The sequence below is a fragment of the Dipodomys merriami genome, unplaced genomic scaffold, assembly GCF_024711535.1.
Source record: "Dipodomys merriami isolate MVZ:Mamm:240054 unplaced genomic scaffold, mDipMer1.0.p SCAF_323, whole genome shotgun sequence".
Classification (NCBI taxonomy): domain Eukaryota; kingdom Metazoa; phylum Chordata; class Mammalia; order Rodentia; family Heteromyidae; genus Dipodomys; species Dipodomys merriami.
In genome coordinates, this window is record NW_027204749.1 from 1002622 (window position 1) to 1020191 (window position 17570).

At 40.7% G+C, this 17570-nt stretch overlaps 1 protein-coding gene across 1 annotated transcript in view; it reads left to right on the top strand.

The window, feature by feature from the left end:
- Nucleotides 1–12260, top strand: part of LOC138841623 (zinc finger protein 585A-like) — a 31399-nt gene extending 19139 nt beyond the window's left edge. Inside the window, 2 exon segments of the mRNA XM_070042399.1 lie at nucleotides 9826–9915; nucleotides 10555–12260. Coding sequence (XP_069898500.1) covers nucleotides 9826–9915; nucleotides 10555–12260 — 1796 coding nt within the window.
- Nucleotides 12261–17570: the final 5310 nt, after the last annotated feature.

Consider the following 17570-nt stretch of genomic DNA (forward strand, 5'->3'; position numbering starts at 1 on the left):
CGTGCCTGCTTGTGGTTCCCTGGGATGGACATGAAGGAATGATACAAGGATCACAGATTGAAGCCATGGCATATGAAAGTCTGAGAGACTTATCTCCAATACACTACCAAAGTAGTGGGAAGTGCAAATGTGGCTTAAGTGGTAGAACATTAGCATGGAACCAAATAATTTCAAGGTCATTTTCAGACCCTGATTTCAAGAATCAGGACAGGCACACACATATCAAGTGCATTGTATTGTATTCAAATTATGTTTTAACAATTGTTTTTGGTGTACATGTATAGGAAACCTCTCTGATATTTATTTTGTCGGTGTGGGGCCTGAACTCTGAGCCTGGGCACTGTCCCTCTGACCTTCAGCTGAAAGCTAGCACTCTACTACTTGAGCCACAGTACAGTGCTGGCTTTTTCTGCTTATGTGGTTCTGAGGAATAAAACCCAGGACTTCATTCATGCAAGGCAAGCAGTCTATGACTGAACCACCTGCCCAGCTAGTGTCTCTCATTTTAAGTGATGTAATATAGGCTAATTAAATTAGTGGAGAAATTGTAATTTGTCAAGAACAGACATGTTAATTGGAGTATATTTGTGCCAGCAGCATTTTGAAAGTTTCAAAAGCCCTAGAAAGTGCAGAGGATGAAAAGAGGATCAATATGTTTATATAAGACATTTTCAAGGAATGTTTACCATTCATTGACTTCAATTCAAAAAACCAAGTTCATAAAGTCATATGTGTGCATACCAGAATCTCTAGGTTCAGAAGTATAAAGGCACAACTCCTGACTCTCCTTGTCTCAAAAATCAGAGTTTTGTGAGCCACTTTCTGGCACCTGGAGGAACAAGTGCTAATGGCAGCACAAACCTATGAGCTCATAAAATATCATCCACCCCAGACTGGGGAAAGATGGGAAGGGCAGACTCTGGCTAGGAGCCTCAGATCGCTTCCAGTTAAAGCTCCCAAGATCCCCTGAAAAAGAGAAGCTGGGCTTCTACCTCTTGGCTCTGCCTATGGAGTGCAAAGCTCTACTTCAGAGCACTTACAGCAGCAAGGGAAAAGCAAAGTAACCCGGATTTGCAAACTAAAAACACCAACAGTGGGCAAGGAGGGACTGGTGCCTCTTCCCCCCACCCCTGCCTCCCTGATTTCCCCCCACCCCCGACCGCTCCCTCCCCCTCTCCCCCCCCCACACTTTCAAAGGATCTATACCCCCATAGAAACTACAATTCCCAGAATGCATGCACAATTCACCTAGAGGAAGTGGTCTTGTTACAGGGTTTTGATTGGCACAAGGCACTTGGTCCTAAGTGTGCAAGGATGCCTGGGGACCTTTCTCTTCCAGCTGCGGAATCTTAGGTGAGTTTCTTCTTGAAAATTCAGTTTACCAACATAAATATTGTGAGACCAATTAAAAACACAAATGTATTAGGAGCACTGCATAATTTGGCTTTTTAATTCTTAGTTCTTTTAATATAATTGAGGTTATGAAACTACGTAGTTTTTGTTTTTGTTTTTGTTCAAAAAGTACGTTCTGCTGAATGTAAATTATGTCTCTGTTTTTCCTTAAAGTTTTGAATATCTCCCCTCTCATTTTACAACAGTATTTGCAGCTGGGTGCCTATGGCTCATGCCTGTAATCTTAGGTCTCAGGAACCTGAGATATGAGGATCCCAGTTCAAAGCCAGCCTGGAAAGTTCATAAGTCCTATCTCCAGCTAACTACCAAAAAAAAAAAAAAAATGGAAGTGGCCTTCTGGCTCACTTTGAGCTAAAAATGCAGGGACAGCGCTCAGGCTGGGTTCAAGCCACAAGATCGACCAAAAAAAAAAAAGGTACTTGCGGACAGTAAACTGATTGATTCTGGCACCATCATCCCCTGCTCTAATATATATACTGGAATAAAATAACAGAATTTAAAGACAGATATACTTTATAATCTTTGAATTAAATTGATTTGTCAAATTCTACTCATTACTTTCCAAGAAACTCCCAAATTCCATCTATGAAATTTTAAGGAGTTTTTGGTTATTTGTGTCTGAAATTTGTCTTTCCTTATAAAGTTTTTCCCCCCTTTTGTTGTTGGTCCTGTGGCTTGAACTCAGAGCTTGGGCACTGTATGTGAGCATTTGCTGTGCTGTACTTGCCTATCTTTTATTAATTGCTTCAGGGGACTAGTGAAAACTTTCCTTCCAAGGCTTTCTTAGAAAATGGTACTCCTCCTCCAAGACTCTTCAAAAAAAATGGTTGTGTAAGTAGATCAGGATGAATGTGGGAGGAGGTAGAGTTCAGGGCAGGTCCATGATCATGTGAAGCTTTATTACTTGCTCGAAACCAGTCTGTTTTTACTTTTCTGTTTTGCATATCCTATTTTGTTTTGATTTTCTACCTCTTCTCGAAACCTAGAAGCTCCTGTCAGCAACTCTAGGCCACATATCTAGGGGTCTTCAGACTTGTCTTCCCAGACTGTATCCATTACACTATGGAATAAATCTTTTGCCTCCCTTCCTCATATCAAACATTCTAAGCTTGTCTCTTAAGGGTTTGTTGTGATTGTTGATGATCCTTTCCCCACATCATGATTTGGAAGGATTGTGTAGGACATTTTCATGCTTGATATTCATTCCTCCAGTGTAAGGGTTTTCCATCCCTCTTTTAGTGGACCTGAGCTTTTCCTCATGAAAATGGAGATCGTGAGGCACTTTTGGTTGTATAGACGGCAACATTGGAGCACCTATAAAATATGAAGGAAAAATAATTCTTTCTTTCTGTAAAAGTTAAAAGTAAGTTCCTGAGAAGCAAGGACATAAGGATCAGGTAAAAATGGGTGCTTCCTGGACTAGCTGTGTCCCATAGTTGTCATTGTTCTTGGTTACATTTTTCAAACATTTATTTCTAAGCATTATGTTTATTATAGTAGTTTAAATAGAATTTACTTTGTACATTATTTTTGAATTGTTCATTGCTCACAGATGTAAGTCTCATTATTATACAAATATTATATCCTCTTACTTCATTGATCACAGTTATTGACAATTGCTGATCCCGAGGTAGAAGGTACAAGTATGGCAAGGTATTCAGGGATAAATTATGGTTCTGACTTCCTCTGGAGGAAAAGGTGAACCAATGGAAAAAGATGGAGCTTATGCATAACACTTGTAGAATTCCTTAGGCAGGAGATGTGGTGCATCCCTCTTGGGTTCCACTATGCCCAGTGATTCCCATGGTTGTGATGATCATAGCCCTGGATGGCCTGTGAATTTCACACCTTGTGGTAGGAGTCTCCCAGTATGTAAAGCAGGAATGGTCTCAAAGGAGTGATGTGATCAGTGGTAGCTTGCTGGCTCCCATGTTTGTCAGTTTGTGTGGACAAGCTCACCCTGACATCTTGAGCCTGGCTGCTGCCATGAGGCCTATTTGAACCAATGCCTCTCACCATCCCATACCTCTGTTTCAGAGACCTGTCCTGTTTCATGGTTTTGTATCATTTACTGTGCAAACTTGTGTTATGTATCCATCTATGCTAGTATTTGGGCTGGGTATGGTTTTCAAAGGTGGGGTGGTTTTTCCTGCCTCTTGCAGGAACAATTGTGTTCTCACTAACTGCATGAGTAATCCTAGCTTACTATGCAATCCCCTTAACTTACATTGCATGTTCAGTTCATAGAACAATGGTATAATAAGTTTGGGTCTCTGTTTGCTAATGAGGTTGAGAGGACTCTTAACCAGTGCTGCAGATTTTGGGGAATATGGGTTGCCCTCATTATTGCTACCGTGACACTCCTTGCTACTTCCCTCTCCACACTTTACTCCAGTCTGGGGTTTGATAATTTGCTTGAGGTTCAGGAGTTTGTGCTGTCATTAGCCTCTGGGCCTTCAGATGCAAGAACCTGGTCCCAAATATCTGAGAGCAAGCTGGGTGATTGTCCAGACCAGGACAGCCCAAGAGCCCTGCATTTGTACTCCAAAACCAAGGGATTCTTCTATTAACCCATGTGACTTTATTTGCTTTGCCCAGGTATAAGAGGAGTACAGGAAAAATTCTATTGAAATTGTGACAAATATGTCTGACTTGAGTCCTCTTACATTGCACTTGTATTTGGGGCTTCTGTGTTGTTTCTCCTAGGGATAAGTTAATCTGTTTGGCTTGAGTTTTTAATCTCTTGGCTTGAGTTCACAAGCATTTGTACATGACTCTGTTTATAGAGACAGTTGTACATGGGATATTGGAGTAGTGAGTGTTGGTCCTGTATTTTTAGGAATGAAGCCTAGCAATGTTTGAAGCAGAGCACCCTATGAATAGGAATCTCCATCCTAAATGGACAGACCTTGTCAATTCTGAGAAGCCCTAAAGGCAAGAAGCAGAGAAGCACAGTAAGAGAAAGATGTTACTAGATTCCCTTGCCTTATGCAAAAATTGTTGCTACTTCCCTGAGCACCAGATTCACGTGGTACTCTTTCCTACACCACTCTCAATCACTTTGTGTTGTTGCAAGATTTAAACTAATTTCCAGGAATTGTGATGCGCTGGATTGAGGAATAAGCCAGTGCATAGTTACCAGAGGGTACCTGAGGCTGTGGTTTGGGATGGTGGGGTAATTGTTATGACTGAAAGTATATATTCATGCAGTAAAGTAATCCCTAATCTTCTTCTTGATAATTTATTCAACCTGTTACCACTATGATTTTTAGTATGTCATCATGCAAACTCATGTTAAATGTCCCATCTAAGGATTTGCTAATGCTAGCTCTTATCAGTTGGTTTTGCCTGGTAGTACAGAAAGTGTTGGTCAGGGACATTTGGCCTTAAAAGAAAAATCACAGAAGAAAACTTGAGGTAATATGTCTTACTCAAGGTTGTATGCTTTGTAGGTGTTGCTTATCTTCAGGTGTGTCACTCCTATATGCAGTATTTTATGTTGTATCTTTAGGATGGCCAAGGTTCTTCCCATGACTGTTTAGGGAAATGAACATTAGGGACTTATCAAACCTGGGTTTACCTCATCTTTACTCATGTCCCTTTGGCCAAAGCATGTTAAATAGAAATTGCAAGACATTGCATAGGTGTGCAATGGGTACAGTGAAATGTGCCATTTGACAACCGTTGTTGAAATATTATAACACAAGAAACCTATTCTGTATACAATTTTTCTCTAACTTTGAATGAAAACTACTGAGTTACATCATACATGCTTTCCCTGGTGTTTAAATATGTAAATGATTGATGTAGAACACAAATTCCAATGGATTCCTAGGATACCTTTGCATTAAAAAAAGCAGTTTCTACATCCCGAAGTATATTCAGTAATAAATACTTTTAGTGGAAATGTGATATGTTTTTGCTTTCAAGTATTCAATAATATTTGTGGGAACATTCATTTTTTCAAATTTAATGTGTACATAAACATAGAAATTAGTTGGTTTAATAATATCTATCTGTCAGGAAATGGACTGGATTTGTGTTTCTTGTAGACTTTAATGCTTTGTCTGAGATATGAAAGATTCTTTTAAGACAGCTTTATGGTTTTGCAGCCCATGTATTATGTTTGCAAGAGAAAATTCTGGACGCAAAATCTCACGCATTCATTTCTGAATATGTCATTTGCCTTATATCCCAGCCATGCTTCCAGAGTCTTCTGTTCATTGTCAGCAGCAAGACAGAATGAATGGATCTCTGGTGAGTTTTTTTTTTTTTATTTCTCATTTGTTTTCCATTCCATTATATGAACCTAAAGATGTCCAAGAATTAAAAATACTACAAACCACACAGATTTAGCCTCAAGAACATATTCATAAATCAGATAAAGACAGCTTGTAGATTAGGAGATAAAGATTACTTGTAGGTTTAGCAGATTAAATGGTTATATTCTTTCTAAGTTGAATTCAGATTGGCTTCAGAATGTCTAGTTTCATCTTGTCATAACATGTAGTCATACCTGTTATGTGATGTAGTGACACCGATCAGGATACATCTCATGGAAGGTGAAGGGTAGATTGCAACCAGATCACATCCTCATGAGTAACATTAAACTATCTCAATGAAATTTGGTGGAATTGCTGAAATAGTGTGGTCATACGCAACTTCGTGTGTTCTTAAGGAATGATTAACCTATATGTACTTAAATTACTCTCCATATATACTTCTTGGACTACTTCATGGCCTTGGTCTTACTTGAAGCTGAGGCTATATTTGTTGCTAAACTTTATGGTCTTTTTTAAAAATCTTGTTTGTTTTCTAATGTATCCTCACAAGATTCCTTTCCTCTATAATCTCTCTTTACTTTTGGTTTTCTACTCACTTGTGTTGGTTATTTTTCTGTTTCTCTCTCTTTGTATCTATCTTTGAATCATTTTTTCTTACTTTTCTCCTTCTGTCTTTCCTCCATATGTCTCTCAGTTTTTTCTTTTCTTCAATGATCTATCTGGGAACCAGTTTTTCTTAGTGATTATTTTTAGTTTGCAGACATGGCTCTTAGGATTGACATTTTTCTTACCCACTGTATAGGAAAATTGTTGCCTAGAGAGTTCTACAGGGATCCAGAAACAAAGAAAATTAGAGAAACACAAAAACATAAACAGATAGACTTAGGGGAAACCAGGGTTCTGAAGCCTCTCTGGCACTTGGTCTCTGGTTGCCAGTAAAAAAGCATAGTTCCTTGAGTTCACACAGGGAAGATTCCCATTGATAACATGCAAAATCAAAGTATCTATATTAATTTTACAATCTGAGCCACAACAGGTTGTGAGGCAAACATGTTTCCTTATTCTCCTGAGACAGAAGCCTGGCGCCCAGAGAAAATGCAGACATGAAGTTCACATTACCTAGCCTTCAAGGTGAACAGCAGCTCAGTTTCAGATGCTATCTTTCCAACAGTAAGGAAAAGGCCTGCACTCCAGTCTCTTAACCCTCTCCAGAATTCTCTTTTAAGCCTTCTGCAGCCAGCTCTCAGTGCTCTCAATGCTGTCAGGCTGGAATTCCAACCTCTCAAAACTTTTCTCCCTTCAGCTCAACTTCAGAGTTCCATACAGAAAAGTACATCCTTCCTCCAATTGATAAACTACAAGAAAATTTGATTTCACCTGATTCTGTTATCTTTGCTCTAACTTCATTTGTCCTGGTACTGTTTTTTTTTTCCATACCAGTACTTTTAAATATTTTCATTCACTGCCAGTATAAGATAGGTAGTTTTGATTTAAAAAAATTAATACAGTGATGAGGATTTCTCTATTAGAAATATCATTTGTTGCAAAATCTCACAGAAGTTTGCTCAGGAATTGATTTTGATCTCTGAGGAATTTCACTATTAACTAATAAAAGTGGAAATATATCTTTAGAGATCTACTGGAGAAATGACTCAGGAATATTTAACACATTTGAGCATTTGGTCCTATTTATCATTTTTGTCATTTTGAGTGTTCCTTGAGTCTCTATGAATTTGCCTCCACCTTCCATGAAGGCCTATTAAAATGAAAATCTTCTCAAGGAACATTTTATTCCCCTCCCACCTATATTTTGTATTGTAGAATGTAGAGAAAGTTCACAAAACTTCATGGTAGCAGTTCTTATTTACATAGGAAGAAAATATCAGGTTGTCTATGACCACATTTCAATATTTAGTATTTAAACCAAACATGGTTAACCTAGGATATTTTTATGTGGGAACTAAATCAAATCTTATAAGGGCCCAATAAATCATTAGCTACGTTCTGGAGTACTGTTACTGTTTTTTGAGCATTCATGTGGACACTGCTTTTCTTTGATCTAGTAATGTTCTATGTTCTGTATACCATGTGATATCCTGAATGTGTTCTGCTTGCTTATGAGAGTACTTGCTAATAGAAGGTCTAAATAGAATTTATGGTGAAGCTGTAAATGTAAATGCAGAGAAAATATTTGTTTAATTCATTGATACCCTTATATGTACTAAAATTTTATCAAAAATAATAATATAATTTTTAGACACCACCTTAGACTTAATGTCATCATGCCACATTATTGTCTCCTTAGAATTTTTATCTTGTCTCTATTGCTAGCAGCAGAAATGTGTTTGCATTCATTAGGGAATCTGTAACTTTTATTGGACTTGGGGCTTGAATTCTGGGCCTGGTTATTGTCCCTCAGCTCTTCAGGTAAAGGTGAGTGCTCTACTACCACTTGAGTCACAGTGCTACTTTCAGTTTTCTGGTGGTTTACTGGAGATAAGTGTCTCATGGACTTTCCTGCCTGGGCTGGCCTTGAACCTTAATCCTCAGACCTCAGCCTCCTCAATAGCTAGGATTACAGGCATAAGCTACCATTGCCCTGCAAATCTGTGCATTTTAATGACCAGGTTTATGTATTGTCAAATATTTCTAATTTGCTATTTAATTTTCCCTGTGAAAAAATAACATAGCCAGCTGCAAACATTTTATGTAAGACAAAAGCATACCTGCAGCATAATGAAATTCCAGATTGGAATTCTCATGACCCAGGCCTAATTTCTTGATGGAAATGTGCCATTACAGAAGCTGATATCATTTGATGATGTGGCTGTGAAATTCACCTGGAAGGAGTGGCAGGATCTGGATCCTGGTCAGAGGACCCTTCATAGAGAAGTGATGCTGGAGACCTATAGCAACCTAATGTCCTTGGGTGAGCAAAGGTCACTTTTATTTGGAAGATCAAGTGCTTTTATTTTAGTAGACATTTGACTATGTTATTTAGGTATAAGATTCCTGTCCATTCCCAGGTAAAGAACTGCTAGTATAAAATCCAGGCAAATTCAGGTCTGGGAGCTTGATGTTGTTTGCCTTTCACACTACTGCTTGAGACACAACTCCATTTTGGATTTTGTTTTGGGGTATATTCTGTGTTTCTGTGCCCAGGTTGGTTTCAAGCCTGCCTCTTCTGATCTTACCTCCTAAATGTAGGGTTAGAAGTGTAAGCCTTTAGACAATTACATTTTGTTAAAAAAAAAAAAAAAAAGATTCCAGTCCATAGGAAGTGTCATTTCATTCTAAGGGAAACTTCAACTCATTATATGTAACTCAAGAGCTAATTTTATTCTCATTCATTAAGAAGGCAAATTAGTAGTTGGACAAAAGTTCTAAATTATGATCCACTAACAGGAAACTGACTTCCCAGACTTGGGGGTGATTATTATAGGTGGATCTACAGTCTAGATAGAATATACATTACTACTGTCAGTATTATCTGAAAATCAGTAGTTGAAAGTGTGAAAGTGTGTATTTGTAAGCCAAACCTGACATAGGTTGCATTGCTTCAAGCTTGGAATCCTAGATACTCTGTAGGCTGAAATCTGAAGATTTTGGTTTGAAGCAAGCAACTGTAGAAAAATGAATATGAGACTCTTATCTCCAATTAACCATTCAAAAACTAGAAATGTAGCCAAGTCACAAACTAGTAGAATGCTAGATTTGAGCAAAAGAGCTGAGTTCAAGCCACACATTGGCAAAATAAACCCAAAGCTGCGGGAAAGTACACCGTGGAGATGTTAAGAATTGAGAAACCATGGGCTGGGAAGGTGGCTCAGTGGTAGAGCCCTTGCCTTGCATGCTTGTGGCCCTATGCTCGATTCCTCAGCATGAAAAAAGCAGAAAAATAAGCCAGAATTGGCGTTGTGTCTCAAGTGGTAGAGTGCTAGCCTTGAGTTTAGGAGGTGTGATACAGCTCCCAGGCTCAGAGTTCAGGCCCCACAACCGATCCCACCACCCAAAAATAAAACAATTGAGAAACCAGATTTAGAAGCAACCCAGTGAACAGGATGTCTGCAACATTACATTAATGATGACCCAGCAAGAGCAATAGTTCTCCACTATTTCTTATTCACAGGGCACTGTGTTCCTAAACCTATATTGATTGTGAAGCTGGAGCAAGGTGCAGAACCATGGATGAGAGAAGGCTCAGAAGAGAATTTCACAGGTGAGTTAAAGCATCTTGAATTGTGATGTTGGGTCCAGAGCCCAGTGGATCTGTTTATCTTGAGCTGTACAGAGCAATAGTATTCCTAGTGCCCTGAGTCATATGGCAGAGAACTAGGTGATCCTTTGTCTCAAGGAATTATCAATCCAGAATTCTCGTGGAGACAAACTTAATTTGATGTTCCAGTGTAGTTAATGTTAGCAATTCTTTTTGTCTGTAGAGAAGTCATTTATAGAGAGAAAAAGACAATAAGAAATATAGTAAGGAGATCTCATTTTAGTTTAAACTTGTATTTTGCAGGTAGGAGGAAAATAGGATCAGGACAATTTCTTATCTGTGGTGCTGGGCATAGAGGGAGATTCAGAATGGAAGCATTAAGAGTATGGAGATGAATAATTGGAGTAAATATTTCCTTGAGAAAAATATAAAAATCTGAAGTACAGAAAAACATTATTTTCCATTGTAAAATGTCAGTGCTACTTTCTTAATTACTACATTGCAGAGAAATATATATATTCTGCACAAAGCAATGCTTTCATATTTGAAAATATTGTAACAGAATGTGAGGAAATATCTTTACATTAAGGAATTTATAGATCTCATTTATGCTTTTGTCTATTTTTCTATTATTCATTTTAGATGTCCCAGAAATGGAGGATGTGATTAGCACCTGCCAGGAAAGTCCCAAGTATCTCTCTGAAGTAGCAGTCATGAATAGTAACCAAGGGGAGGAAAAAGTGAGACTTATAAGAAGTTTTCATTTGAGCTCCATACAGAAGTCAGAACTGATTAAGAATAATGGGAACTCCTTAGGGATGAGGATAGAAAAGGTAACTGGCTGTCAGAGCATGGGTATTTTCAGGGAACCTGGTAAGATGTGTGCAGCATATAGTCCTCATGGGTCTTCTGTAGTTGACGAATGTAAACAGTGTGAAAAGTCTTTCACTGAGAAGAAACACCCTGTTGTCCCTCAGAGGACACACACAGGAGAGAAACCTTATGAATGTAACGTGTGTCAAAAGTCTTTCACCCAGAAATCAAAGCTTACTGTCCACCAGAGAACACACACAAAAGAGAAACCTTTTGAATGTAACATTTGTGGGAAATCTTTCATATGCAAGGCATATCTTACTAGACACCAGAGATCACACACAAAAGAGAAACCTTATGAATGTAACATGTGTGGAAAGTCTTTCTCCTGGAAGGCATATCTTACTCTCCACCAGAGAACACACACAGGAGAGAAACCTTATGAATGTAACAAGTGTGGAAAGTCTTTCACCCAGAAATCGATGCTTACTCGCCACCAGAGAACACATAATATAGAGAAACCTTATGAATGTAACATGTGTGGAAAGTCTTTCACCTGGAAGACACACCTTACTGTCCACCAGAGAACACACACAAAAGAGAAACCTTTTGAATGTAACATTTGTGGAAAGTCTTTCTCCTGGAAGGCATATCTTAATCTGCACCAGAGAACACACACAGGAGAGAAACCTTATGAATGTAAGATGTGTGGAAAATCTTTCACCAAGAAATCATATCTTAATCTCCATCAGAGAACACATACTAGAGAGAAACCTTTTGAATGTAACATTTGTGGAAAGTCTTTCTCCTGGAAGGCATATCTTACTAGACACCAGAGAACACACACAGGAGAGAAACCTTATGAATGTAACATGTGTGGAAAGTCTTTCTTGTGGAAGGCATATCTTACTGTCCACCAGAGAACACACACAGGAGAGAAACCTTATGAATGTAACAAGTGTGGAAAGTCTTTCGCCCAGAAATCGATGCTTACTCGCCACCAGAGAACACATAATATAGAGAAACCTTATGAATGTAACGCGTGTCGAAAGTCTTTCACTGAGAAATCAAAGCTTACTCATCACCAGAGAACACACACAAAAGAGAAACCTTTTGAATGTAACATTTGTGGAAAGTCTTTCTCCTGGAAGGAATATGTTACTAGACACCAGAGAACACACACAGGAGAGAAACCTTATGAATGTAAGATGTGTGGAAAATCTTTCACCAGGAAATCAAATCTTAATCTCCATCAGAGAACACATACTAGAGAGAAAACTTATTAATGTAACTTGTGTCGAAAGTCTTTCACCCATAAAGGAAACCTTACTATAAACCAGAAAACACACACATTAGAGAGACCTTATGAATGTAACATGTGTGGAAAGTCCTTCTCTTGGAAGTCAAGCATCAATGTCCATCAGATAATACACACAGGAAAGAAACCTTATGAATGTAACATGTGTGGAATGATTTTCACCTGGAAGTCAAACCTCACTGTCCATCAGAAAATACACAGGAAAGAAACCTTGTGAATGTCATATTTGCAGAAAGATTTTCAGCCAGAAGCTACAACCTACTATCCACCAGAGATCACACACAGGAGAGAAATTTTTATGAATGTGACCTATGTGGAAAATGTTTCATGTAGAACATACACCTTTCTGTCCATCAGAAAAAAACCCACCAGAGAGAAATGTTATGTATGTAGCACGCATGGAAATTCTTTCACCTGGAAGGCACAACTTAACATCCATCACAGACACAAGGAGAGAAACCTTATGAATGTGACCAATGTGGAAAGACAGCTTAACACACATAAGTTGATTCACACAAATGAAATAACAGGATTGTACCAAATGGGAAAGTCTTTGATCTGTCAGAAAACTGAAATCGCAATACAGTACCAATACAGGATAGAGACCTTATGATATAGCAGATGTGGAGTCCTCGAACTACAAGACACAGCTCAGGGTTCATCACAGAACATACAAAACACACACACACACACACACACCCTCACACACAAAGAGGAGAAAAATCATATGAAGAAAAAATGGAAAGGTTTTCTAGAAAAAGTCATAACAGTGGTAAAGTCTTTCTTGGAGGGGTAACAATGCTCGATAGAAAATGTATTAATGACCTAACTCATATAATGGTATAACTAATCTATACAGTATCTTTACAATAAAATATATATTTAAAAAGTATGATGGATTAATAAAGACTAGAATCTCTGCATTTTGTTTGTTTGTTTGTTTTTTGGTCCGGTCGTGGGTCCTGAACTCTGGGCCTGGGCGCTGTCCCTCAGCTCTTTAGCTCAAGGCTAGCGCTCTACCACTTGAGCCAGAGCACCACTTCCCGCTTTTTTTTTCTTTTTGCTTATGTGGTGCTGAGGAATCGAACCCAGGGCCTCGAGCATGCAAGGCAAGCGCTCTACCACTGAGCCACCTTCGCAGCCCTGCATTTTGTCTTGGGGGAGAACCCCAAAGTGTCTTCAGTGCTTGCACTTTTCTTTATTTAATCACTGGTGATGAAAAACTTGTGATTGATTCACTCTTAGCCCATTTAGTTGTTCTGCTGAGTGAGGTATAATAAAAGACCATGTGGACGATGTGTTGCACCTGTGTTATATCATAGAGGGCCAAAGTAGATATGACGTTAGGGGAAATAATCAAGCACACAAAGATATTGATCAATCTCTCACAAAAATTGAAATTAACAAAGAAATGAAACCATGTGCCACTTGAGCTACAGCATCACTTCTAGACCCTGAGAGGAAGGAAGGAAAGAGTAGGGAAGTGAGAGATGGAAAGAGGAATTGAAGGAATGAGGAAGAAGGAAGAAATAAACTATTCAAAAGATGAATGTTTAATTTTTGGTGAATGTGAGAATTATTGTTTCAGAGGTAGAGCTAAAGAAATATGGCTTTTACAAAAAGCAAATTTTTGAATGTTTACAAAACGATAAAGAGGATGTAACATTTTATAAATTGATTTAATAATACAGTAATATTAAGTAAGGAGGTCAGGTGTGGCTGGTGCCCTTTGGCCACATGGTAGATGGTGGGGTCTGGCATCTTGTTTTCATGCAGGGGGAAGGAAATGCCCCATCCATCACTTACCTCCCAACTGATGGGTGTGGCTGGATCTCTGCAAGCAGGCATGGGCATTTGGCTGATATGTTACTCAAACTGATAGTCCAGTGCCTGGACTGGGAATTTCCTGTAGACGTGCCTCCTGCTTAGGCCCTATTTAGGCTGGCCTGTCGCTACCGCCTCGACCAGCAAGGAAGACACGACACCGGACTCTTCTCTCTGCAGTTTATTCAGGACCTTTGAGTAATCTTCTGACCCCCACCCCGGGGAGAATTCCCCACAGCCTTAAGTACCGCTGGGTAGCCAACCCTGATACGCCACGTGGGAAACACCAATAGGTTCAGGTGCGCGGAAGCAAGCCAGATTCTTTGCCTTAGCCATATAAGGAGTTGTTTACCACAGAAAGCACTCGCCATCGGGAAGGCGGAGGGCGGAAGCCAGCGCCATCTTCCAGGTGCGGCCTCTCACAGCTCTCTACAGTTCCCCCTTTTTTGTTTAAAGAACACAGATGAGAACAGAGGTCTGATCCCTGTTGTGCAATGCAAGGACTGCATACAAGCCTTCTCCCAGAGGGTACCTTCTCTAGGGATGACTCAGCCTGTCCATTGATTCATTTTTCACAAGGACGGGAAAAGGTGAATCGAACCCATGTGCAATCAAACATGCTCTCCTCGAGGGCAAAACTCACAGCCTCTCGACTGCAATACTTTGGCTTTGCAATCTGTGTTCATTGTTTTAGGGTGGCAAGCCACGCTTGGGGGGACTGACCTGCTCCAATGACTGTAAAGGCTTGGATAATCATGGCTACACTGCAACGCTGAGAACCTCTAATTTGGCAAATGCACCACAGACATACCAAGGAGGTTAACACCAGGAGGCCTGTCAGGGCTCCCAAACCCGCCCATTCCTTAAGATGATTCATAGCAGCGGAGATCCATGAAGATAACCCCTTCGCCAATCCAGCATCCACTTGGGTCGAGTTCACCATGACGATGGCAACCCTGAGCTGTTCCATCAGGCTGTCGAACTCCCCAGTTCAATTACCTAAAAGATAACTAGACAACTGTTTAGACAAATTTGCAGCGATTTTTGAATAGGTTTTTTTCCTGGACCTGAACTCTGGGTCTGGGCGCTGTCCCTCAGCTCTTCAGCTCAAGGCCAGCGCTCTACCACTTGAGTCACAGCGTCACTTCTGGCTTTTTTTATTTCTTTTTGCTTATGTGGTGCTGAGGAAACGAACCCAGGGCCTCATGCATGCAAGGCAAACGCTCTACCACTGAGCCACCTTCCCAGCCCCTTTCTTCTGGGTTAATTGCACCACAGCAGCAGCTAATCCAGCATTAGTTAGTGGTCCGCCCAGCTCTCTGCAAACTTTCATCCAGGCTTCTAGTCCTCTATTCTTATATGGGGTTATGGCGGCTCTGCATTCCTTAGTGCACTGCTCATAAACAAGCTGTTTAACTAATGGCATGGCTGCGTCTGGGTCACCAAAAATTCTGCCAGCAGCCTCGACCATATGAGCAACAAAGTCCGAAAACGGCTCTGTAGAGCCCTGCAGGATTTTGGTGAGATTGCTACTCACCTCGCCTTTATTTGGTAAGGCCTTCCATGCCTTTATGCCAATTTTATTGATTTGTTCATAAACTTGAACCGGGTAGCCTATCTGCTGATTGGCGAATCTCCCCTGTCCAAGCAGCACATCTCTGTCCCAAGCTGGGTTTCCCGCAGCCTGATTGGCTGCAGCCTCTTCACTAGCAAATTCAATCAAAAAGGCCTTCCAATCTAAATACTGACCTGGGCTCAAACAAGCTCGTGCAAGCCCACTCCAATCACCGGGTGTCATGCAGTGTCTGTTTAGGGCCTCCACCTGGGCTACAGTAAAGGAGGCCATGATTCCGTATGTCCACACAGACTCCGCTAAAGATTTTATAACCTTAAAATCTAAGGGTTCATGATACCGCTGTCCCTGTGGATCCTGAAATATTGGACAGGCTAGATGTAACTCGGTTCTGACCGCTTTCCACACACCTGGGCTGAAAGAACAGCCGGGGCTGCCACTTCCAGGGTCCTCCGCATAGAGCGGAGGGGCCGAAGGTGTGGGGCGGTGCATGGAGGGCGTGCATTCGTCTTTATCTGGGTCCTCTCTCTCCTTCCCTTTCCTCCTCTTTCTTATCTTTGTTTTTTCTATTTGTTCTATGAGTGATTGTAGTTCCTCTGAGTCTGTAGACTCAGAGGTCTCTAGTTCGGCAAAATCAGGGTATAACCCCCCCTGCTCTCCTCCTTTTCACTGTCTGCCCTTTCCAATCTTTCTTCCTGCAGCATTTCTAAGGCGGCCTGACCATTCTCTACCGCCTCACTGCAACGCTGGTCCTCGAGACAGCCTCTTATCAGTTTCCATATTGGTCTCACTCCGCTCTTAAGCATTCCTTGTTCAGAGGCAAAATCTAGGTCCCTCCCTAGTTTCTCCCAAGAGGCCACCATGAGGCTTCCGGAGACAGCGAACCACGGGGCAACGATGTCACATTCATTCAAAAATCTCCCTAAAGTACTCTTTTTTATTTTTAACTTTTTTGAGTGCAGTAGCTCATTGAGAGCCAAAAAAATTGGGTGCGAAGAAGAAGCGCCCATGTTTTAAACATTTAAAGCTGGTAAACAAACTTTTACTTTCACTTTTGGCTACTCTACTGACTAGCCCCGGGTTCTCGCTCTCTCTATCTACCTAGAAGAGCAAAAATCCCCCCCCCCCCGCTCTTGTCGCGGATTCCCCTTTTACCTGGGAACTTACTCCCCGCTCTTGTCGCGGATTCCCCTTTTACCTGGGGACTTACCCCCGCTTTTGTCGCGGATCCCCCTTTTACCTGGGAACTTACCGGTGCACCACCCTGACCGCAGAGAGTTCTGAGTCCTCGTTGGGGTTATGGCTGAGTTCCCCGTACGGGCCACCACATGTCACTACCGCCTCGACCAGCAAGGAAGACGCGACACCGGACTCTTCTCTCTGCAGTTTATTCAGGACCTTTGAGTAATCTTCTGACCCCAACCCCGGGGAGAATCCCCCACAGCCTTAAGTACCTGCTGGGTAGCCAACCCTGATACGCCACGTGGGAACCACCAATAGGTTCAGGTGCGCGGAAGCAAGCCAGATTCTTTGCCTTAGCCATATAAGGAGTTGTTTACCACAGAGAGCACTCGCCATCGGGAAGGCAGAGGGCGGAAGCCGAAGCCATCTTCCAGGTGCGGCCTCTCGCAGCTCTCTACACCTATATAAGTTGTTTCTGTTACATTTTATCGATCTACATTTTGGAGTGTATTTTCTGTTAATACTGTTCAGTAATACATAAGACTTCAGTCTTCTGTGGATTTGTCTTTAGAGGAGACTTTAAAGCTCTACATGATTCAGGAATCTTTCTTCTCCCATAAGAAGGCTTTATGCTTTTCCAGTCCACCTATCATGATCTGACCAGAAACTTCTAGGGTAAAATCACACAGGTTCTTTCTGACTCTCTCATTTGGCTTCTCTCCACACCATGGTTCCAGAATCTTTACTCATGGTCAATAGCAAGAAAGAAGAAAGGATCTCTGATGAGATTCTTTTCTCACTCTGTTTGACATTGCATTTTATGAACTTAACTGTGTCCAAGATTGAAAAACAGAAAAAAAAAAGATTCGGCTTTAGGAACATGTTTCTAAAAAAGCTAAAGATGACTTGTAGATTTAGCAGATGATCAAATCTTGCCTTCTAAGTTAA